The sequence below is a fragment of the Eleutherodactylus coqui genome, chromosome 9 (assembly GCF_035609145.1).
Source record: "Eleutherodactylus coqui strain aEleCoq1 chromosome 9, aEleCoq1.hap1, whole genome shotgun sequence".
In the NCBI taxonomy this organism is placed as follows: domain Eukaryota; kingdom Metazoa; phylum Chordata; class Amphibia; order Anura; family Eleutherodactylidae; genus Eleutherodactylus; species Eleutherodactylus coqui.
Window position 1 is genome coordinate 152,175,404 of NC_089845.1, and position 24,788 is coordinate 152,200,191.

The 24,788-nt window shown below is 42.6% G+C and overlaps 2 protein-coding genes across 2 annotated transcripts in view; one reads left to right on the top strand and one right to left on the bottom strand.

Annotated features, from left to right (window-relative positions):
• Positions 1 to 24,788, bottom strand: part of LOC136578536 (zinc finger protein 585A-like) — a 241,101-nt gene that overhangs the window by 81,251 nt on the left and 135,062 nt on the right. The gene's annotated exons all lie outside the window — the stretch shown is intronic.
• Positions 1 to 24,788, top strand: part of LOC136578558 (zinc finger protein 271-like) — a 42,902-nt gene that overhangs the window by 4,869 nt on the left and 13,245 nt on the right. The window contains exons 5-6 of the mRNA XM_066578693.1: positions 529 to 634; positions 9,004 to 9,790. Coding sequence (XP_066434790.1) covers positions 529 to 634; positions 9,004 to 9,790 — 893 coding nt within the window. The remainder of the gene's footprint in view (positions 1 to 528; positions 635 to 9,003; positions 9,791 to 24,788) is intronic.

A 24,788-nucleotide genomic window follows, 5' to 3' on the forward strand; every position in this document is an offset into this window, starting at 1 on the left:
CTGCATTGAATGTGGATGTGATTTCTGGCAGAGTCCCTTATCTGTTTGCACCGACCATTCTAGCCAGGCACTGCTGATCATGATCATTAAGCACCTAGAGATGGCCGCTGTGCTGGCCACTGTGAGTGGTTATGCCTTCAATGACATTTTCTCGGTACACATGTGGCACTATGGATGGAGGAATGTTAAATGCCTGCACAACTTCTGAAATGGAATGCCCCATCTGTCTTTTACCTACTATCACGTCTCGTTCAAAGTCCTATAATTCACATCACTTTGCCTTGAGCGCCCTGGCCAGTGTTTAATCTCACCCATGAGATGACACCTTACAACTTATACAGGTGTGGGCATTCCCAAGCCGTCACCTGAGGTAATGCCACTTCATAATCAGTTTGTATCCAGCTATTCCATGAATTTTGGCATGTCAGTGTAGATGCTCTCATAGGTTTTGGGGATCTCTTCTGGTGATGTGTTAGATTTTCCTCCTGTCTGCTGTATTGTACTTAATTATTACATATGACAAATCAGGAGGAAGATCTGACTGATATTAAAGTGGAGGTAGAAGAAGAGCGGATGATGGATGATCACCTGTACATGAGTGATGTGAAGGAGATTCCAGTAGATGTTACCACAGGTATGTATTAATGAATGGAGAAACTGAATTAAAAATGTCTTAAAGAGGATGTCTGAGGTATAAGAAATTCCATTCCTGTGCTCCCCAATGGCCCTTGTTTACATGGCTGCATTGATGACTTGCCAATATACCAATGTGACCACTGAGGCCAATGATTGGTGGTCATGTCAACACTATAGCCACATAAAAGTCCGGCGGGGTATCTAACCACTTAGTATAGATTTATTTTTATATTTCCCCTATGTTTTTTGTATCTTTAAAGACGTATTCTCAAAATTGACTTTTATAACCAATCGGTAGGATAGGTGATAAAGGTCTGATGTGTAGGGGTCTCACCGCTAAGACCCCCACCAGTCCTGACAACTGGATTCCCATAACTTCTCACTGAACTCTTATTGCCCCTTTTCCCCAGCAGTGAGCAAGCCCCGGAGATTTTTCTGAGGTAATTCGAAGTGGCAAACGTGTACAGTGGCACAATAATTGTGTGTCCTGGCCAGCATTTCGGCACTATAGCTGTCCACAGAAATCTTCTGGGGTTTAACTGCATGGTCAGTGCTGCAAGCCCCAGAGATTTTCCAAGTACAAGTCAGTCAATCTTGGGAATACCCCTGTAATAGCCAGGCTTATTTCAGCCTTAACAAGCATATGATTTTTTTTTTCCTATCCTCTCATTCAAAGAGCTTTAACTTTTTTGTCTAATTGTCCCGCTGATATAGTTGTACAATGGCTTACTTTTTTCATGATCAGTTGGATTTTTTAATAACATTATACTGTAGGATACCATGTTGTACCTATAATTTGTAGATTAGCAATTACTATTAATTTTTTTTTTGAGGGGATGCAAATAAATCCCTTAGTAATTCCATCATTGTTATTTGCAGATTTTTTTTTTCCTGCAGTTTATCATGCAACAAAAATAACAAGTTACCTTTCATTCTACCGCTACAAATGCAGTAATACCAAATATGTACAGTGGATATAAAAACCTTAGATACCCCTGTTAAAATGCCAGGTTTTTGTCACGTTATAAAATCCGACAGAGATGAATCCTTTCAGAGTTCTTTCCACTTTCCATGTGACCTGTTTTCTGTACAATTCCATTGGAAAACAAACTGAAATAATTCAGGGTGGACAAATAAAAGTAACAAAACTAATATAAGGCAGTTGCATAAGTGTTCACACCCGCTTATGTTCGGGGATGCGGTTACATAAGTGTTCACACCCGCTTATGTTCGGGGATGTGGTTACATAAGTGTTCACACCCGCTTATGTTTGGGGACGCGGTTACATAAGTGTTCACACCCGCTTATGTTCGGGGATGTGGTTACATAAGTGTTCACACCCGCTTATGTTCGGGGACGCGGTTACATAAGTGTTCACACCCGCTTATGTTCGAGGATGCGGTTACATAAGTGTTCACACCCGCTTATGTTTGGGGATGTGGTTACATAAGTGTTCACACCCGCTTATGTTCGGGGATGTGGTTACATAAGTGTTCACACCCGCTTATGTTCGGGGATGTGGTTACATAAGTGTTCACACCCGCTTATGTTCGGGGATGTGGTTACATAAGTGTTCACACCCGCTTATGTTCGGGGATGCGGTTACATAAGTGTTCACACCCGCTTATGTTCGGGGATGTGGTTACATAAGTGTTCACACCCGCTTATGTTCGGGGATGTGGTTACATAAGTGTTCACACCCGCTTATGTTCGGGGATGTGGTTACATAAGTGTTCACACTCGCTTATGTTCGGGGATGTGGTTACATAAGTGCTCACGCCCGCTTATGTTCGGGGATGTGGTTACATAAGTGTTCACACCCGCTTATCTTCGGGGATGCGGTTACATAAGTGTTCACACCCGCTTATGTTCGGGGATGTGGTTCCATATATTTTCACACCCGCTTATGTTCGGAGATGCGGTTACATAAGTGTTCACACCCGCTTATGTTCGGGGATGCGGTTACATAAGTGTTCACACCCGCTTATGTTCGGGGATGCGGTTACATAAGTGTTCACACTCGCTTATGTTCGGGGATGTGGTTACATAAGTGTTCACACCCGCTTATGTTCGGGGATGTGGTTACATAAGTGTTCACACCCGCTTATGTTCGGGGATGTGGTTACATAAGTGTTCACACCCGCTTATGTTCGGGGATGTGGTTACATAAGTGTTCACACCCGCTTATGTTCGGGGATGTGGTTACATACGTTTTCACACCCGCTTATGTTTGGGGATGTGGTTACATAAGTGTTCACACCCGCTTATGTTCGGGGATGTGGTTACATAAGTGTTCACACCCGCTTATGTTCGGGGATGTGGTTACATAAGTTTTCACACCCGCTTATGTTTGGGGATGTGGTTACATAAGTGTTCACACCCGCTTATGTTCGGGGATGTGGTTACATAAGTGTTCACACCCGCTTATGTTCGGGGATGTGGTTACATACGTTTTCACACCCGCTTATGTTCGGGGATGTGGTTACATAAGTGTTCACACCCGCTTATGTTCGGGGATGTGGTTACATAAGTGTTCACACCCGCTTATGTTCGGGGATGTGGTTACATAAGTGTTCACACCCGCTTATGTTCGGGGATGTGGTTACATACGTTTTCACACCCGCTTATGTTTGGGGATGTGGTTACATAAGTGTTCACACCCGCTTATGTTCGGGGATGCGGTTACATAAGTGTTCACACCCGCTTATGTTCGGGGATGCGGTTACATAAGTGTTCACACCCGCTTATGTTCGGGGATGTGGTTACATAAGTGTTCACACCCGCTTATGTTCGGGGATGTGGTTACATAAGTGTTCACACCCGCTTATGTTCGGGGATGTGGTTACATAAGTGTTCACACCCGCTTATGTTCGGGGATGTGGTTACATAAGTGTTCACACCCGCTTATGTTCGGGGATGTGGTTACATAAGTGTTCACACCCGCTTATGTTCGGGGATGTGGTTACATAAGTGTTCACACCCGCTTATGTTCGGGGATGTGGTTACATAAGTGTTCACACCCGCTTATGTTCGGGGATGTGGTTACATAAGTGTTCACACCCGCTTATGTTCGGGGATGTGGTTACATAAGTGTTCACACCCGCTTATGTTCGGGGATGCGGTTACATAAGTGTTCACACCCGCTTATGTTCGGGGATGTGGTTCCATATATTTTCACACCCGCTTATGTTCGGAGATGTGGTTACATAAGTGTTCACACCCGCTTATGTTCGGGGATGCGGTTACATAAGTGTTCACACCCGCTTATGTTCGGGGATGCGGTTACATAAGTGTTCACACTCGCTTATGTTCGGGGATGTGGTTACATAAGTGTTCACACCCGCTTATGTTCGGGGATGTGGTTACATAAGTGTTCACACCCACTTATGTTCGGGGATGTGGTTACATACGTTTTCACACCCGCTTATGTTCGGGGATGTGGTTACATAAGTGTTCACACCCGCTTATGTACGGGGATGGGGTTACATAAGTGTTCACACCCGCTTATGTTCGGGGATGTGGTTACATAAGTGTTCACACCCGCTTATGTTCGGGGATGCGGTTACATAAGTGTTCACACCCGCTTATGTTCGGGGATGTGGTTACATATGTTTTCACACCCGCTTATGTTCGGGGATGTGGTTACATAAGTGTTCACACCCGCTTATGTTCGGGGATGTGGTTACATAAGTGTTCACACCCGCTTATGTTCGGGGATGTGGTTACATAAGTGTTCACACCCGCTTATGTTCGGGGATGTGGTTACATAAGTGTTCACACCCGCTTATGTTCGGGGATGTGGTTACATAAGTGTTCACACCCGCTTATGTTCGGGGATGTGGTTACATAAGTGTTCACACCCGCTTATGTTCGGGGATGTGGTTACATAAGTGTTCACACCCGCTTATGTTCGGGGATGTGGTTACATAAGTGTTCACACCCGCTTATGTTCGGGGATGTGGTTACATAAGTGTTCACACCCGCTTATGTTCGGGGATGTGGTTACATACGTTTTCACACCCGCTTATGTTCGGGGATGTGGTTACATACGTTTTCACACCCGCTTATGTTCGGGGACGTGGTTACATACGTTTTCACACCCGCTTATGTTCGGGGATGTGGTTACATAAGTGTTCACACCCGCTTATGTTCGGGGACGTGGTTACATAAGTGTTCACACCCGCTTATGTTCGGGGATGCGGTTACATAAGTGTTCACACCCGCTTATGTTCGGGGATGTGGTTACATAAGTGTTCACACCCGCTTATGTTCGGGGATGTGGTTGTGTTCAGTATTAGCCAATCACATTTAGACTCATGTTAAATAGCAGTCAGTACTCCGCTGCCATATGAACCAGCTGTTCTAGGAGGATTTTCCTGACATTTTCTTAGTTGCATTTTTCAGCAAAAGCCACGGTCCGTAAAGAGCTTACAGCACATCAAAGGGATCTGATTGTTGGAAGGTATCAGTCAGGAGAAGGGTACCAAAAAATTTCCAAGGCATTACATATACCATGGAACACAGTGAAGACGGTCATCAAGAAGTGGATTAAATTTGGCACAACGGTGACCTTACCAAGAACTGGACGTCCCTCAAAAATTGATGAAAAGACCAGAAGAAAATTAGTGCTGGAGGCTGCCAAGAGGCCGACAGCAACCTTAAAGGAGCTGCAGGAGTTTCTGGCAAGTACTGGTTGTGTAGTGCATGTGACAACCATCTCCCGTATTCTTCATATGTCTAGGCTGTGGGGGAGTGGGCAAGACGGAAGCCTTTTCTAACAAAGAAAAGCATCCAAGCCCGGCTATGTTTTGCCAAGTTTTACATCAAGTCTGCCAAAGGTATGTGGGAGAACGTGTTATGTCTGATGAGACCAAGGTTGGACTTTTTGGCCATAATTCCCAAAAGTATGTTTGGCATAAAGCCAACACTGCCATCACCAGAAGACCACCAGACCTGCAGTGAAGATGGTGGGGGCAGCATTATATGGGGGGTTGTTCTACTGCTGGAACTGGGGCTTTAGTCAAGGTGGAGGGAATTATGAACAGTCCTAAATATCAGTTCATTTTGGAACAAAACCTTTAGGCCTCAGCTAAAAAGCTGAAGATGAAGAGAAATTTCAGCACGACAACAACCAAAAGCAGACCTCCAAATCGCCAAAAGAATGACTTTGCCAGAAGAAGATCAACGTTTTCGAATAGCCCAGCCAGAGCCCAGACCTAAATCCCATTGGAGATCTGTGGGTTGACCTGAAGAGGGCGCTACTCACGAGATGTCCTCACAATCTGAGAGATTTGGAGCGCTGTTGCAAGGAAGAGCGGGCAAAGATTGCCAAGTCAAGATGTGCCATACTGATAGAAAGCTACCCGAAAAGACTGAATGCTGTCATAAAGTTAGAGTACATCCACAAAGTTTTATTTTTAAAGTGTGCATATTTATGCAACCACATTATTTTAGTTTTTTTTTCTACAATAAAAGATTTCAGTTTGCTTTCCAATGGAATTGTACAGATAACGGGTCACTTGGAGGTGGAAATAAATGTGAAATGATTCATCTTTGTCAGATTTCTTTTTTTAATTCTTACATAACTTTCAGACAAATAAGTAACAGATACATTGTGAGAATGCCACACAAACCTTCAAGTGTGTCTCTATGAGGATATGATAGCATAAAAAGATTAAAGATATGAGGGAACAATAGCCTGTTATCCAGTTTACACTGCTAGTCATTAAGCCCACATTTTCGTAAAGAGAGAAATTTTTTCCAATTTTTTTTTTACCAGTGAGAGATAATGTGGAAAATGATAGGTATGGAGAAGATCTGAGAGATCACCTTCAGTGGTGGAGCAATTGTGGAGTTTGCCTTGTCTTCTGTGTGGGTGTCGCCCTGAAGCCAAAGCAGGGCTATCAAAGGGGTAGGGAGGCTTGCTCCAAGGAAACCCATTGTTCAAATCCCTTATGCCTATGCCAGTTGAGGACTCACAGAAAATGATAGGCCACATAATCTGGTAGGCCAAGTCCACCCTCAAATTTAGGTCCAACACGTGTGGAATGTGCAATACGGGTGAGTCTGTCCATCCAAATGAGTTCGGTAAGGAGGGATAGTAAATGCCAAAAAACTGCTGTGGAATGGTTATGGGCAAGACCTGAAAGATGTAAAGGATTCGGGAGAGGATATTCATTTTGAAAATCAAATCACCTGCCAAACCAAGAAAAAAGTCTATTCATCCAAGTGTTTGAGGTCTGACCTAACACAACTCAAAAGACCCGGGTAGTTGGCTGAGTAAAGGCCATCAATGTCTGCGGGAAGGGAGATACGTAAGTATTTTATGTAGTCTCAGTGGAGGGGGAAGGAATCCTTAAATTCTGTCACCACAGATTGAGGCAGGGATATGTTGAATGTCACATGGTGAGGGGAAGGCTTAGATTGTGGAGTGACTGGTACCCAACTTTCCGGGACTCTGCACATCAACCGGACAAGCGACCATTACCTTCTGCCAAAACTCTACAGCAATCCCCCTAGCCCTGTGTTCAGTACCGCTGAGATTGCAAGCTTGAAGCCGTTAGAATACAGGCTGATTTGTACCTAGCTTTCCTGGGCTTATGCATGTATGTGAAGCGAAAGCTCAAATCACGGCTTGATCGTTCCAACGCACTCCAGAGCTCTACAATGCCCACGCAGACACAATCAAATGCTGCCCTCACCAATGTTCACGGGCACTGGACCCGCATGCAAATTACACACAGGTATGTCTTTAGAGCTATGGTTTCGTGTTAACACGGACAAGGTTCACTAATTAATTTAAAGTTTAATCCTAAAATATAAAGAGTCCACATTTAAGAGGGCTATATGACAATATCTTTGGCAGGGGAAAAGGTCCTTCCCTTCTTTCGGTATGGTTATAATGTATGCTTTCAGAGTGTCTCTCAGGAGGGTGTTCACAGATTATAGGGAGTTAAAGGTCTGAAGGAAATGAGGGGAGAGGATGCCAGAGAAAGTCGTATAATAAGAGAGTGGAAACCATTTGCCAGATTTTTTTAATGTGACAAAAAAAGGGCATTTTAATAGGGTGTGTAGACTTTTTTTTTATATCTACTGTATAGTGTTTTTTTTACATTTTAGTACTTTCTAATACTCAAATATAGTATAAAATTCAAACTTTCTTCTTTTTTTTCTATTTTTAATTCAATGCAATAAATTTGAAAAAAAATTTAAAAAAACTCACACTCCTTTTGTATAACAATACCAAATATATATATAACCCGATTAACCTATTATCACTGTAATACCTAGTAATAAAGGTCCCCATATTTATTTTTTGGTATCTACTGTCATTAGCTGGTAAGTCAGGGCCACCTCTTGGGTGGTAGCATTCCTGCAAATGAATGTTAGACTTTTTAACGAGCCTTATAACGATGACTGGAACTTGTGAGCCAAAGCCCAAATCTTCTCCAGAAGGAGAAGATAACCATGCACAGACTTCTGTTTTGGGGTGATTGCTCATCATCAGTGTGCAGTAGGTTTTTGGCTTGGCTAGTGACAGGCCTATAGATGTGAGTCAAGAAGGGTATTGTTTCTCCTTGGTAAGAGCACGTAGAAGGTCTGAGGAGACTTATAAGGCCATCCATGCTCCTCTGGGAAAGATGTGGCCCTGCAGAGTTATTGTTCCATCTATTGGCCTTTGGAAACTTGGGTCTAACAACCACAGCATTATCCGCATGGTGGGAACCTGAGGCATGAGGCACACCCAAAGGAGATATCTCAGCTGTAGTGTCAGTGGAATCAATGTCAGTAGAGCTCAAATTGACCTTAGATTTATTACTTCTATTTTCTACTCTCCTGCTTTTTTTGAGACTAGATCATGGAGTAAAACACAATTTTGCTTATTGAACCAGGTATATACAGTATCCGTAGTCTTTTAAGTCCCGAATAAATTTTACCCGCTTAGTTTCAGAAACCCGAGTCTCTAGTTTAGAAATATTTTTCTTAGGATTACAAAAGTCTAAGGATTTTGACTGTAAATTGGAGTAATTCAAAGATGACTTTTGATTGCTCTTCATATCCAGTCGAATCTGTTCTAAAATGTCTTGTTAAGACTTGACTATTAAATGCATTAAGGCAAGAGTTCATCAATAACTGCATTTGTGTTTTTTTTACAAGACTGGACTTACACATGTAGTTTTTGATGCTGCTTTTTTTCCAGCAAAAAGCCATAAGTAGATTCACAAAGGATGCTTCCTGTTCGATTTACTTCTGGTGTTGGCTCCATAAACTGCAATAGAAACTTTTGTGTCTTCAGTGTAATAGAAAAGTTATAAATTCATCTTTGTCGGTTTAAATAAATCATGAAATCTATTTTAATCCCTATAGAAAATCATAGTATGAATATGGAGGGAATCTTGACGTTATCACTAAATTATGAAGATGAAGAGCCGCACTGTTCAGCAGAAAACCTCCTTACCCTTAATGTACATCCAAGACTTCACAGAACAGATCTATCATATAATCACCCTAATCATGAGGAACCTTCTGCTGACGGATCACAGATTGTTACAAGTGCAGGTCAGGAAGGGGGAAGACTGTTTCATTGTGGTGAGCAATTCCCAAATAGCTCAGGTCTTTGTACACACACAGGAATTCACACAGGGGAGAAGCCGTATTCATGTTCAGAATGTGGGAACTGTTTTATGCGCAAGTCAAATCTTATTAGACATGAGATCATTCATACAGGAGAGAAACCGTATTCATGTAAAGTATGTGGGAAAAGTTTTACATATATATCAAATCTTGTTACACATGAGAGAAGTCACACAGGAGAAAAACCTTTTTCATGTTCATTATGTGGGAGGTCTTTTACCAAAAAATGTAATCTTGTTAAACATCAGAAAATTCACACAGGAGAAAAACCGTATTCGTGTTCTGAATGTGATAAATGTTTTATAGATAAATCGCATCTTGTTAGACATCTGAGATGTCATACAGGGGAAAAGCCATATCCATGTTCTGAATGTGGAAAACGGTTTACACATAGGTCAAATCTTGTTAAACACGTGAGAATTCACACAGGGGAGAAGCCGTACTCGTGTTTAGATTGTGGAAGGTGCTTTTCAGATCAATCAAGTCATATTAAACATAAGAGAAGTCACACCGAAAAGAAGCCATCTTGATGTTCTACATGTGGAAAATATTTTAGAAGACAATCGAACTTTGAGCGGTCACACAGAGAAGAAACCATATTCTTGTCTGGAATGTAGGAAATGCTTAAAGAGAAATAAATTAACCCATCAGGTTCTTCTCGGATATTAAACAGGGTCCAATTGTTCTGGATCTGCCAAATACCTAAATTATATTTCCCTAAGGAGAACTGTGAGAGGGATCCATGGATGAAAAGTATATTGGATATAAGGAAGAAAAGAAAGCCTTGCTTATAACCGTAGCAGTGAATCTCAATTGTCATCATGAACCTTGCTTGACATTACTGTATTCAAAACTCTATCCATAATGCAAGAGTCTCTAGGATGCCAGAGAGAAAAAATAAGAATGCTCCATTTAAACCTTAAAAGAACAGTCTCCGGTGTTTTTTTTCCAATCTTTGTGTAGCTATCGCCCCAGTGCATATATTTATTTTCAGCACTATTCAGCCAGTGTTACCTTGCTTAGTTACTCCTTTCTATCTGAAACTCCTGAACTTGCTCTACTCATGTGACCTCAATTTTGGCCAACTCAGATCTGCTTGGGAATATGTATTCATTTTCTAGTCAAATTCTTAGTTGGCGTGATGCTGTTACATGGACCCTACCACAGAAACTGCCTAGAGAGGGACACAGACACTGCTGTCACAGTTACTGATGATGATCACACAACTCCTGTCACACAATTATAGTAGAGGAGATCACAGCTCATCCTCCTGATGGTATACTTATGGGTTGTAGCTTATTTCAAAGAGCTAGACTGACCTGATGTTTGCTACACTAACATAAAATGTTTGGAAAAATGGTTGTTAATGTTTGAAGAACTATCAAGCTGAGGATTCAACTTGAACTGTTCGCCGTCCACGAGTTGGTCTTCTACATTTTGGGGACACAGCAACAGTCAAACTGGTAAGCACTTGATATGAACATCGTTCAGCAACGCTTGACTCTCCCTAGCGGCGCGGTTGGATGAAGCACAACAGCACCACTAGACTAAATATAGGAACATTGACCTTGCCTGACAGGTCACTTAATGTATCAAACTCAAATTTTATGATTTTATGGCGTTGGTGAGGAGGTCACAAATCTAATGACACCAAAATCATCCACCAAAGGTCACGCAAAGGGGTCAAAGTGTGGTGCAAGAAAAAGCCTGTAGGCTGGTTTATATTAGATATAGAAGGGAATTAGAATTAAACTGCTCCCCAGCACCCACAAATTGTATAGCCTCTAGCTAATGCTGTGTTGATGCACCATGGGATAGAAGTGAAAACTGTAAAAAAATTCTCACGATGGTGCCTGATAAGCATCAAACAGGGGCTACACTCCATGGAAGTGGCTGCTATACACAGAGGATAATTCCAGAGTGTGAAAGGTAATCAAGTGAGGGGGGAAGGTATGGACACCATGTGTTTTCGCTGGAGAGAGCTCTTTAGAGAGTACTTGCACTTTCCCCTTTGGAGCTCTCCTGCTCCATCAGCTTTTTTTGTGTCCTGGGAGCTAAAGACCACCCATGTGACACTATATAAGCGCCATCTTCAGCTGCCAGAAGGATCCGTGCTCTAGCGTGAAAGTACAGGTACTCTTTTATATTGAAGGGCAGAAGAATGATTGTAAGCAAACCTAATGCCAACATCGGTGTTTTACTTTACACATAAAAGATGATACGGTTGTATTATCATCTCCAGAACAGGGTTTTACATTAACTACCATTCCTTTCCTGACATAGCCACACAAAGATCTCCCGTCATCCTGCTATGAACATTATGTACATTGTTTAATATTGGTGTGATGAATATTTTTAAATAAAGTGCTTTTTTTTTTCACGCTGCATAAAAAAACTTGTTCTATTCTGCATTTTGTGAAATATGTTTTGTCAATTTACCTAAAGGAGTTAATCAGTCTGTCTCTACTTCCAAGGCAATGACATATGACAAGGTGGAGTTTGGTGTCTGGTTCTCAAAACATGGCGTTGTCACCTTCTAAACAGAAGCAAAAGGCAATATGAGAATAGAGCAGAATTAAAGGGAATGTGTTACTGGATTTTTCAGCCATGATTTCATACTGCTTGCTAGCTCCTTTAGGCCGCCTGCACACGGGCGCGTCGGATTCCGCATGCGGTAAGATCAACTGTGGCAATGTCTGAGGCACTGACAATAATTACATCACCTGTGCAATACTGAGGAAATCCTGAAAATATGACCTGTTGGGAGTCCCTGAGGGGAAACACTGCCATAGGCCACAAAGGTTTCTCCAGTCCCTAAAGTCCAATGTCTTGGGAAAACTTTTGATTCTGTGCAGTTTTTCAAAATGCACATCCTAGTTGTTAGCGCATTCTGTCATTTCCATTTCTTGCATCTGCTCTTTCCTTAACCTTGAGTCATGCCCTTATTATTTCTTGCTCAGAGTACTGCGTCATTCTTTTTCATGTCTTCCAATCTAACACTAAGAGGGACACTATTACTAGTTGGGGGCACTATTACTATTGAGCTACTAAGGAAACACAATTACTATTGAAACCACTGAAGGAAAGTACTATTACTAGCTGAGGCCACTGAGGGAGCACAAATACTACTGGAACCTCTGAGGGGAGATATTATTACTAGCTGGGGCAACTGACAAGGCACTATTTCTATTGGGGCCACTAAGGCGGGTGCTACTACTGTTGAGGATACTAAGGGAAAACTACTACCAATAGAGCCACTAAGCGGAGGGACTATTACTAGTTGAAGCCACTGAAAGGGGCATAGTACTATTGGAACTGCTGAGGGGAGACATTATTACTACTTTGGGCGATGGCCACTAAGTGGGGCATTATTAGTAAGTAAGGCCACACAGGGGCACTTAAACATAGAAAATTGATGGGAGAAAATCCCAGATATTCTTGAACTCCTATATCATTGATTTTCCAACCACGACTGCTGGAAGTTTGTTCCAAGCATTTACTACTATTTCAGTAAAAAAATATTCCTGAAATAACACATCTGCCCAGAGGAACTGTATACTGACCTTGTGGTCTATATCTACTAAAAAGCTGCATGTTTGCTCAGGCGGAGGATAGTAGGAGAGGGAGGAGGAGAGAAAGAGAAAAGGACAGAGGATAGAAACACTGCGGCCGAGTTTAGGTTCCATGGATGTCCACAGGGCCTCAATGTAACTTCAACTACGTATAGCGCCTACTAGAGGACATCTACTAGAGGAGACCCCTACTTTTGTATTAACTCTATTGCCCTTATATCCCTTCAAATACCCCACCAACAACATGAGCCCTCCCCAATCAAAGTCAGGGAAAAGTAACTTGTCTCATTCAACAACCAAAACAATGTCCAAATTAGCATCAACATCAGTCTCCTCAGACGGTTCGTCGATCGGTGACCTCATCCTATCCAGGGACACCACTTCTACACGTTCTACTACATCCAGTTAATGCTGGCAAAGGAACTTTCAAAAACGTCAGATGATATAACGACCAAACTTACTAAAGAAATACGAGACCTCGGCAGCCGTACTGCAGCGCTAGAGGATTGAATGCACAATGCAACAATGGACCTTGAGTCACACGAGAAGGAAGTGGAGCGGTTGCACAAAGAAATTCTGTTCCTGCACGATAAACTGGAAGATGCTGAAAATAGAGCACGCAGAGGCAACCTACGTATATGTGGCCTCCCTGAATCTATCCAGAACCTCCAATCCACCACTAAGGCATTATTTCAAGAATTATGCCCCAACTTTCCCATAGAGCGGCTGGAGATGGACAAAGTCCACAGAGCATTACGAGCTTGCCAATCGGGTGGCCCGCCAAGGGACATCATACTGAAAATGCATTTCCATCGCACCAAGGAGCAAATTCTCCTGGCAGCCCGCACTGTCCCAAAACTTACCTTTCAAGGACATGACTATCAATTATTTCCTGACCTGGCTCCCTCTACACTCGCCAAGAGAAGAGCCCTCAAGCCCTATTTGGAAATCCTTCAACGAAAGCGCATCCAATATCAATGGGGTTTTCTATTCAGATTAAGGGCGAGCACCCACTGGTGTTTTTTTACCTGCGTTTTGCGTTTTTCCTGCACAGGCATAGAGATAAAGTGTGCTCATGTCCACTGGCGTTTTTAAAATCGCCCCGCCCCGCAAAATCGCATCGCAGCTGTCCTTACACTCTGGCTCCTTTTTTTAATCTAACTTCTCCCATGGTTTTCAATGCTCCCGGAAAAAACGCAACGCAACGCAATTCGCACGCGCCGCGTGGCGTTTTTGCAGACAACATTACTGAAGACTGTGGAAGGGCGGGCATTCTTCACAGGTGCTGTAGGGTGTGTTGGTATAGAAACGCTATGCAACGTTTTAGGATGAGACATTCTCCGCGTTTTGCGTTAAAAAAACGCGCGAAAAGCGCAAACGCGTAGATGCGAAATCGCTGCGTCTTTCACGCACTTACAACGCAAACGCCAGTGGGTGCTCGCCCTAACATTCACTTTTCAAAATAAAACACCATCTCATTCCTGGAGGGAGCCAGACGTTGCTTCAAAGAATTACAGCTCCAGCAACCATCCCAACACTTGGGATGTGTGTCTTTCTGTTACATGTACAAACTATTCATCCGGTTGAAGATAACTGGTCGAACTGTAGATATAATGGGCAGAATGTTTAAAGGTTGAGATTAGAGATGAGCGAGCGTACTCGGATAAGCACTACTCGCTCGAGTAATTGGCTTTATCCGAGTACCGCTGTGCTCGGGGCTAAAGATTCGGGTGCCGGCACGGAGCGGGGAGCTGCAGGGGAGAGCGGGGAGGAACGGAGGTAAGATCTTTCTCTCCCGCCCGCTCTCCCCTGCTCCCCGCTGCGACTCACCTGTCAGCCGCAGCGGCACCCGAATCTTTAGCCCCGAGCACAGCGGTACTCGGATAAAGCCAATTACTCGAACGAGTACCGCTTATCCGAGTACGCTCGCTCATCTCTAGTTGAGATCCATTTTCCTCCCTTGATCCCCCCCCCCCTTTTTTCCCATTCTTTCTCTCTCCCTTTTATTAGTCCCTTATTTCTCCTTATTACTTTATTTTCACCCATTATTAAAGGTCTTGCTCTCACCTTCTGTATCAATTAATGGTTCCTCGTTTGCGCTATTGCGTTATGCCGTTGCCGCAAGTCGTAGCTGCTGTGACAACCACAGCAGCATATTCCATGCAAGTTTTTTGTATTGTCCTACACATTAATTTTACATGTTGGCCATCTTTCCCATTGCTTCCCTACCCCTTCTTCCCTCTGTTCCTCCCCCTTCTTCTCTCTCGGGACTGGAGCCTTTGGATAACCATACTGAATAATTGCCTATACATCTCCTCATGACATAAAAAATTATTTTGCACAATGTGTAGGGCTTCAATTCCCTAATAAGCGAACTAAAGCTTTCCGTTATTGCAAAAGCATCCACGCCGACATAGTGTGCCTGCAGGAAACCCATTTTTCCATTAACTCCTCCCCACGCTACCTTTCCCCACACTTTCCCACTTTTTACTCAGCGACACCTCCAACTAAAACAAAGGGTGTGACAATATGCATTGGTCGTTCAGTCCCCTTTACCCATACCTCAACCATTTCTGACCCTGAAGGTCGCTACCTACTACTCACAGGAGTAATTCAAGATGTCCCAGTAACTATTGTCTCGTACTATACCCGGAACTCTGGACAAATTTGTTTCCTTATAAGGTTGCTTGAGATTGTGGAGACCAATAAAAATGGTACAGTTATAATGTGCGGAGACTCAAATTGTATCTTAGACCCAGGCCTGGACAGGAACGCAATTTCTCTCCCGTCACCTTTGCTGTCTTTCCAAAACTCCATATCACATAACTTAAAGGTACTCCTCTCCCAATACCACTTAGTAGACTCCTGAAGAGAAGTTAACCCAACAACCAAGGACTTCACACATTTTTTGGCAGATTTTAGTACCCGCCACTTTTCTCCCACGACTATCTCACTCCAAAATCTTCTCTGTTCCCTGGTCCGACCATAATCCTGTCTCAATGACTTGTGACTCCTTACTATCAAAACCTACTAACACCACATGGACCATTAACGATTCCCTGAAACGTTATCCTTGATAACACTACAACTTGAGGAATATGTTGCTATTAATGGCCCTTCAGTTTCTTCCCCCATCACTGTGGGAAGCACATAAAACTGTACTCCGAGGCTTCCTTATCCAAATATCAGCACAACGAAAGAGAGAGCGTCTAAGTCGACAACTAAAACTAGAACAAAAAGTACTACAATTAGAAGACACAGCCAAAATACACCCATCTCGAGAGAATTCGAATGCACTTTCTCAGGCTAGGACAGAACTGGACATATGCATTACGGAACTTGTTTAACAGAACCTATGATGGTCCCACCAGCGCTTTTATATATTAAATAGTAAGCCAACAACGCCTCTAGCCCACAGATTACGAATTAACCACACAACGAGCTAATTTTTTAAGCTCCAAACTAAACACGCTGCCGTTACAGCTAATCCGCTGACAATAGTTTTAGAATTCCGACAATTTATGGTTAAACTATACTCCCAAACACATCGCCCATCCCCAGAACAACTATCCTCATACTTTCAAGATATCACACTCTCCAACACATTCGTAGATCTCTTGGTGGCTAAAATTACTACAGAAGAGGTCAAGGATGCAATAAAAACACTGTAAGTTAATAAATGCCTGGGCCCTGATGGATTTTCTGCCTTATATTACAAAAAATTCTCCCCGATATTGCTTGCCCATCTTGCAAATTACTTTAATGCTATCAGAGAGGGACAACAAGTAGGACAAACTTCTCTATTGGCAGCCATCTCCATGGTCCCTAAACCTGAAAGAGATCTACTAGATAAACAGAGCTACCAGCCTATTTCCCTAATTAATCTAGACATAAAATATATTAGCCTTGCGATTGAATGAAGCTTTACCATAAATAATAGGAAGAGACCAAGTGGGATTTGTCCCCGTCCGCCAAGCCCCAGGCAATATCCGTTGGTTATCCCATCTAATAAACATCTGCCAAACTAGGCGCATCCCTGCAATGCTGCTTTCTTTGGACGTCTATAAAGCCTTTGACACTATTAGTTGGTCATACCTGTTCTCGGTGTTGGAACATTGGAAATTTCCCACTGAATTTTTAACATAGTTGCGCATTCTTTACACCTGCATGTAAGGGAGGTCTAAAGCATTTGTTCGCTATAAAGGCTTCTGTTCAGACAACATTCCGATCCAACGGGCACAAGGCAGGAGTGTCCACTGTCTCCTCTCCTCTTCATACTAGCCATAAAACCTATAGCTATAAAAATTCGAAACAACCCTGACATTAGGGGAATCGAAATTGCTTTGATTCACCATAAAACCAGCTTATTTGCAGATGATATGTTGGCAATAATTTCCTCTCCTCATACTTCTATTCCTAAGCTTATGGCGGAACTGTCCAGATTTGGGTCACTCTCTGGGTTGACGATAAATGGTGCTAAGTCGAAGGCCTTCAACCTCACACTATCCCCACAAATAGTCTCTCTCCTTCAATCCAACTTTCCTTTCAAGTGGGTGTCAGGTTCGCTGGGCTATCTGGGTATAAATCTGGCAAACTCCTATGCCTCATTGTATACAGAAAATTATATCCCACTCCTCCATAAATTCAGACTACTTCTAGAAAGTTGGGACCGATCCCATATCTCATGGATTGGTAGAGTGAATTCTCTAAAGATGACATTCCTCCCTACGCTTCTTTACTTTTTTAGAGCTCTCCCAGTTTGAGTACCCGGGCACATCCTGAAGACTCTTCAGCAGATGACCCTCCGCTTTATATGGAATAACTCCTCTCCTAGAGTGTCGCGTTTCACTTTGTATAGACATAGTCTGCAGGGAGGCTTGGGACTTCCACACCTATTAAGATATTACCAGGCAGCCCAGGTAGCCCAGCTGGCCTCCCTCAATTCCACAATTAATGCTCCTCTGTGGCTTACTCTTGAGGCAAGTGAGATACACCCTCTCACAGTGGACTCGATCTTGTGGACCCCCCCGGCCCATAGACCTGACATTTCTAATCCCATTATAAAACACTCCCTTAAAATGTGGAACTCCATAAAATATCCTGGAAAGCTGATTTCCCCCTTATTTATCACTCCTACCATTTTTGCATAACCCCTTATTTCCGCCAGGATATGATTCCTCTCTTTCATTTCAGAATTGGACAAATAAAGGTATTTCCAAAATATATCATTTACTTTCACTAGAAGGCATGGTTGCATTCCCCACCCTTCAGAAAAACTTAGACTTACCATCCTCTGAAATATTCCATTAGCTGCAGCTTAAGAATTTTAGATCTACTCTTCTTAGGAACACTAGCTCCCCGTTATCTATTACTCCCTTCAAAACATTTTGCCTTAAACACCCACAAGCAAAAGGCCTTATTTCACAAATATACTCAAGACTAGTAGATACCACGTACTGTGCACAATTACCATATGTAACAAGATGGGAACAGGATATGGGTAATACCCTAGATGAAGATGAGTGGTCTCAAATCTGGAGATCTACCAACGACAACGCCAGAAATACGCTAATGTTGGAAATATCTTATAAAATACTCCTACGATGGTATTTGGTCCGCACAAGAATAGCACACGCAGTACCAGGTTACTCTAAAGATGGTTTCCGAGGTTGCTCCTTCCCTGGGAACATGTTCCACATATGGTGGTCATGCCCTGGGGTTAAAGGCTCTGGATTAGAACATATTCCCAGATATACTCAGTAACCTACCATAACTTACGTAAAAATCCATGGAAAGCCCTGTTAAAAAAACGGATTGAAAATTTGCCTCCCTCTTCTAGAAGTCTAATTTCGTTCTTTTTCCTAGCTACAAAGCAAACTATAGCTCATTCTTGGCGAAGAGCATCATTAGACTTTTCAGAGGTTAAACGCAGAATGAACTGGTACCTGATCAACGAAAAGCTAATCTCCATAACAGAAGACACATATGATAAATTTCTGGACATATGGACCCCATGGATAGATTACGCCCTCCCTGTAGTGGAGGTTAACCCATCAACTTCCCGATAAAAAACAACACCAAAAAACATAACCATGCAGCATCTTCTTCCTTCTGGGTCATGGTCCCGAGAGAGAAGAACCCCCCTCCCCACTCCACCCCTAAGACTCCCCCCTTCTCCCTTCTTTCCTTTCTAGAATTGTGTTTTGGCCCTGGCCAGGCCATTGTGATCATTGAAATACACCTACGAGAAAAGCACAAGCAAAAAGCGAGAAATTCTTACTAAAAACTTTGTATAATACCTGATCAGAATTAGTTTTGTAATCACTCAACTAGGATATCCTTGTATAACCTTTTCTACTGACATTTTCCTTGTATACTGAAAATTTCTGTTTTAAAAAACAAAAACTTCCTGATGTTACTTCTGATTTTTTCCCCCATCTAATCTCAGATTGTCACTCTTATTCTAGTGTTTAGCTTCCTAATAAAAGCACTTCCTTGCAGAACTTTATATATACCTTTAACATATTTAACAATTTTGATCATGTCCCCTCTCTCCCTTCTCTCCTCCTGTAACATATATAGGTTTTCATCATGTCCCCTCTCTCCCTTCTTTCCTCCAGGCTATATGAATTAAGTTATTTAAGTCATCTCTGTTCCATTTTTGTAGCCTCTTTGGATTTGTTTTATTTGATGAAGGTCTTTCAGTAGATGAGGTCTCCAGAACTCATCCAAGTATTCGAGTTGTGGTCTTACCAGAGCTTAACCTTTTCCAATCCACTGTCTGACGTCTGAAGACATTATGATTTAAGGCTGTACAGCTCCTATGTTGGAAGACGTCCGTCGGGATTCTCTTACTGTATATTGCCAGCCTCTCTGCTGTCGGAGCCTATCCAACACGTCACCTCATGCAGTACTGGCTTTAGCCAGCATGTAGCGCCGTTTTATAACAGCAGAAAAAGAGAAAGTTCCTTAGGAAAACCAGGATACAAATTGGATTGGAAAGGGTTAACACAGTGGGATCACAGTCTCCCTCTTTCTACTGTTTATATATGTAGCTATGCACCGAGCATCCTACTTGCTTTCTTTACTTCGTGACTGCACTGTAGACTCATTTTGATGCTGTCCGAAATCAGAATCCCTAAATGTTTCTACTGAATAACAGAACTGCCAACATGATACTCAGTCTGAGGATTTCTTCTCCCCAAGCGTATTATTTAAGATTTGGAAACCTTGAATTGCATTTTCCTTTTGTTTTACCATTTCTCCAATAAGGCTAAATCTTTCTCTATGTTTAAAACTTCACCAGGTGTAACAACTGTATTGTACACATTTGAGTCATCAGCAAACAGACCTTACCTGTTAAACCTTCTCCTATGTCAGCTATGAACATGTCAAAAAGAATAGGACCCCAAACAGACCCTTGTGATCACTACTTGTAACTTCTTCCTGTTCAGAAAACTCTCATTTAGCAACAACACTCTGTTATTAAACTTTTTAACCAGTTTTTTTGTGAATCCACCAGTATATCAAAGGGTTAAGTCATATTTTCAATAACTTAATATGTTTTTTTATGTAACTGTATCAAAGGCTTTTCTGAAATCAAGAAGCAGAAAATAACCCCTAGACGCATTATACATTACCTAACAGACGCGGACCTCCCCGTCTCCGGCGCTTCGGCACACGTGTTGGCAGTCCTGTCTTTCCGATACAAGCGTTCATTCTATAAGATGCACTGATCTGTTCTCCGAGTCTCCTAGACACTCTTGGAGGTTTTTGTTTTCTAGGGTGGCTATATCTAAGAGTGTGTTTGTAGATTTGCATTCTGACTCCCCCGAGTCCAGTCTGAGCTCCACATTGTTGAGTCTCATGTTGTAGGATCTCCTCCTGGAGTTGACAAAGTGATCCTAAAACCATGTGCGCCAATGTTTCCTGAATATCTGGGGAGATTAGTTCAGCCACTTCAATTTCCAGCTGTTTATAATTAACCATAGGGGCATTTTCCCCAGCGGCTTCATGTGAGGACGGGCTGGGTGGTGGAGAAAGAGGGCGAGGGAGCAGGCGTAGACTGAAGAGGGTCATCATTACCCCGTGCATCCATCGTATGGGAGATCTTTGTAGTGGTATTGTCCTTTTTTGGTTTTCTTTTGTTATGGCCCATTTTGAGAATAAAGTCCTTCATAAATTGTGAAATTGAGCAGGGAGAGGGGTAGTCAAAGGGTAGCACACTCCGCCTATTTTAGTAATTCAGTAATCATTTTTCAAATTTATAGAAGAGAAGATATTGTTCTAGACTGCTGTAGTGTTAATCAAACCCATTAAATGGCAGCATGCACTCAGCTCACAAAGAAAATATCTGTGAGATGCTATACTCTTCCTTACCAGAAGGGGGAGACATAGGTCTTCTTAGCTCCTCACAGCAGCGTTCTCTGTATATCAGCTCAGTTACTCAAGTATAGAAGATCTCCGGCAGATGGGGGCAGCCGAAACTGCCCCTCACTTTACACAAAGCATCCCTGGAAGCTGCAGCGCTCCAGATATGCCAGCATACAGGGGGAGAAAGGAGAAGAGAGGCCGAATCTGACGCGAGTGTGTGAGGGAGCCCTTCCACGGCTCCCCATGTCAGCAGATTCCCTCGCTTATGCTACAGATCGCGCCACTGTCACCGTTGCAGGTGAACAAATGGCGGAGAGCATAATTTAGTAGGTTTGAAATGGGATATAGCGGAGCTCGGCACCGTGAAGCTGGAAGTCTACCACAACATTTTTGAGTTGCTGATACACCACTTCAACCTAACTGTCTGGGAACATAAGTCAACCCCATAAATTAACCATGGGGGGGTTTCATAACCTTTAATATATGTAAAAATAAGAGAGATAGGCTTAAAGGGCCAATCTTCAAAGGGACACACAAAAATAAAAATAAAAATTCCCTTTCCAGAATCCCAAATAGATGTGTGGGCAAAAAATGAAAGGGAATAAGAAACCAATAGAAAAAACTAGGGTTTGTAAAGAGACCAAATCCAAGGATGAATAAAGTGCTGGTCATCCGGATAATGAAACGGTCTCTAATAACCGTGTTCCTGTAACTACAATGCGAACAGAGTTTCGGTTAGACTAAAGTGTTCCATTGAGGGGTAAACCGAAAATCCGTGTCCGTTTTTAGTATAAAGCTCAAAAAAAGATTCGGCATGGGACAACAAGAAGGATTCGAGACTGAAAACCGTCTGCAGCGTAATTCGCTATAGCAGGGTTTCAAAGTTAGAACAGCTAACGAATCCAAACAAAAGGTATAGCTACAGCGATAATGGAAACTCCAGGAGGTTCGACGCGTTTCCACTAACGTTCATTTAGCTTCGTCAGGAACCAAAGAGAGGTGTCAAATAAACCTCAGGGCTATTCCTAGAGAGGATCTAGTAAAATAAACACCGATCCCTAAGTTAGAAAAGGTGGACTAGTCAATAGGTAAATAAGTGGGTGATAGACAATGCTATCTTCTAAAAGCCTCTTAGTAATATTAACTCCTAGAGCGATCCCCCACCCTAATCCCACCAGCAGGAACAGAAAACAAAAAATAGCAGCACCAGCCCTTAAGGTAGGCTGTCGGCTAATGAAAGCATGGTGTCCCAGTCTGGTTTAAGTAGTGTCACAAACTCCAATTCCCCCCCAGGTGGTCAATGTAAGATGACCAATCGGAACTAGGGATAGTGAAATTCCCCTTCCAATGGGTGGTATCTGTTTTAAAACGCTCCCAGAGATAATCATATTGCATTAGTACCCTAATCCTCAGCTTTGTGTGGTGCAGTGTGTAATCTCCTGCCTACGACCTGAAGGTTGCGAGTTCGTTCCCTGCGTGACTCAGGCAGCCAGCTCAAATCAAAGGAGGAATGTAGAATGAATGAATAGTCTATGCTCACGCCTAAGTAGGCGGAGACACAGTAAATTACTGATGTCTATGTAGTTAATGCGTAATGAGATCGCCATATGACATCGAATGAATGGCCTATAGTGATGCCTTAATAGGTGGACTATGGTAAAAGTGTTCAACCAATACCATGACATCAGGGGCCTCCGATTTTTATAGGATGTAAGTTGTATTATAAATGAGTGGTTCATACTGTGTTAATGAAAACAAAAGGGTTGAAAACTTATATAGTACAACCCTTACAGTAGCCCAGACATTGTTAACACTTAATAAAGAGCAAATGTGTAAAATTAAAAGGATTCAAACAGATTGCGTTGAGCCTGAACGAGAAAAAAATGGAGGTGTAAGTATAGATACGGTGATCCTATAGAGGGGGCATCTTATGGGGGTATCCCATAAGGATACAAAGTACCCCTCAATCGTCAATGGGGTCCAAGATGTTCTAATGTAGGTATACACAACTGGACGCGATTATGCGGAGTAGGGTTACTACATAGAGGAGCATTAGCAAGAAAAAGGGGGAGACACTTATACAGAGAGGGTGGATCCAGACTTGGGTAATAGCAGGGAAGTACAGTAGCAATGCAAAAAGCAGTTGGTATAAGATGGAAAAAGAAAGCATATCAGTAGACAGTGAAGGGGTAACCACCGTAAAGCATATGTAAATCATATAAAACTTGTAAATAAAATAATTTCATTTAGACCTCTGGGTTGTACACAGTCCATACGGTAAGTCCACTGTGCTTCTTTTTGCAACAGTCTTCTGTCGAGATCACCCCTTCGTCCAAAGCTCTTAATAGACTCCATACCTTGAAATCTTAATAGGCCCAGGTTCCCATCGTGAAAATTACGCATATGGTTTGCTATCGGTGTTTTCTCACCCCGTCTTATATTTCCCAAATGTGCAAGGATGCGGCATCTAAACTCTTGTCTGGTCTTTCCTACATAATTTTTACTACAAGGATAGGTGGCCATGTAGACTATGTGTGAAGAGCGGCAATTGAAAAATTCTCTGATCTTGTAGGAGATACCGGTGGATGCGCTCGTTGCCATATCTCCCTTAACTATATTTTTGCAAGCCTGGCAATCTGAACATGGAAAAGTTCCTTTGGGCTTATATTGATTAAGCCAAGTGGACGGTCGTAAGGCCTTCAGGTGACTTTTCACCACTCTATCTCTGATGTTTCTCCCTCTTCTAAATGTTAACAGAGGTTTAGATGGTAAAATAGAGTTTAGGTCAGCATCTTCGCGTAGTATCCTCCAATACTTCGTCAATAAATTTCCCATATATGGGACACCATTATCATAAGTGGTGATTATGCGCAAATGGTTGTCGGGTTCTCTTTCTTTGGGGGTGAGTAGGGTAGACCTGTTTTGTTCTAATGAATACTGATATGCTTTTTCGGTTGACTCTTTAGGATAGCCTCTACACATGAATCTATCCTTAAGGTCCAGGTTTTTCTGTCTGAAATCCTCCATTTCAGAACAATTGTGCCGCAGGCGCAGGAACTGGCCCTTCGGGATGCCGTTCCGCAGGGAGTATGGATGTGCACTCTCCCACGATAGGAGACTATTGGAGGCAGTGGGTTTTCGGAAGAGGGAAGATATTAGTTTGACTTCAGGAGTTTTAGTAATACGAATGTCCAAGAATGTGATGGAATCCTCCTGGATTTCTGTAGTGAGTTTTAAGTTAATAAAGTTGGCATTCAAGATGTCAACAAACTCATGAAAGGCTTCTTTGGTACCTGACCATACTATAAGTATATCATCTATATACCGAAGCCACAATGGAATATTGTCAGTCCATTGGGCGTTCGTGTCGGCGAATACCATCTTGATCTCCCACTAGCCCAGGAACAAGTTGGCATAAGATGGGGCGCAGGGGCTCCCCATCGCGGTGCCCCTGAGCTGGTGGTAGAGATGGCCGTCGAACATGAAATAATTTTTTGTCAGGACAAAAGACAGTAGGTCCAGAACAAATTGATTGTGGTTGTGGAAACTTGTCCCTCGCTGTTTGAGAAAGTA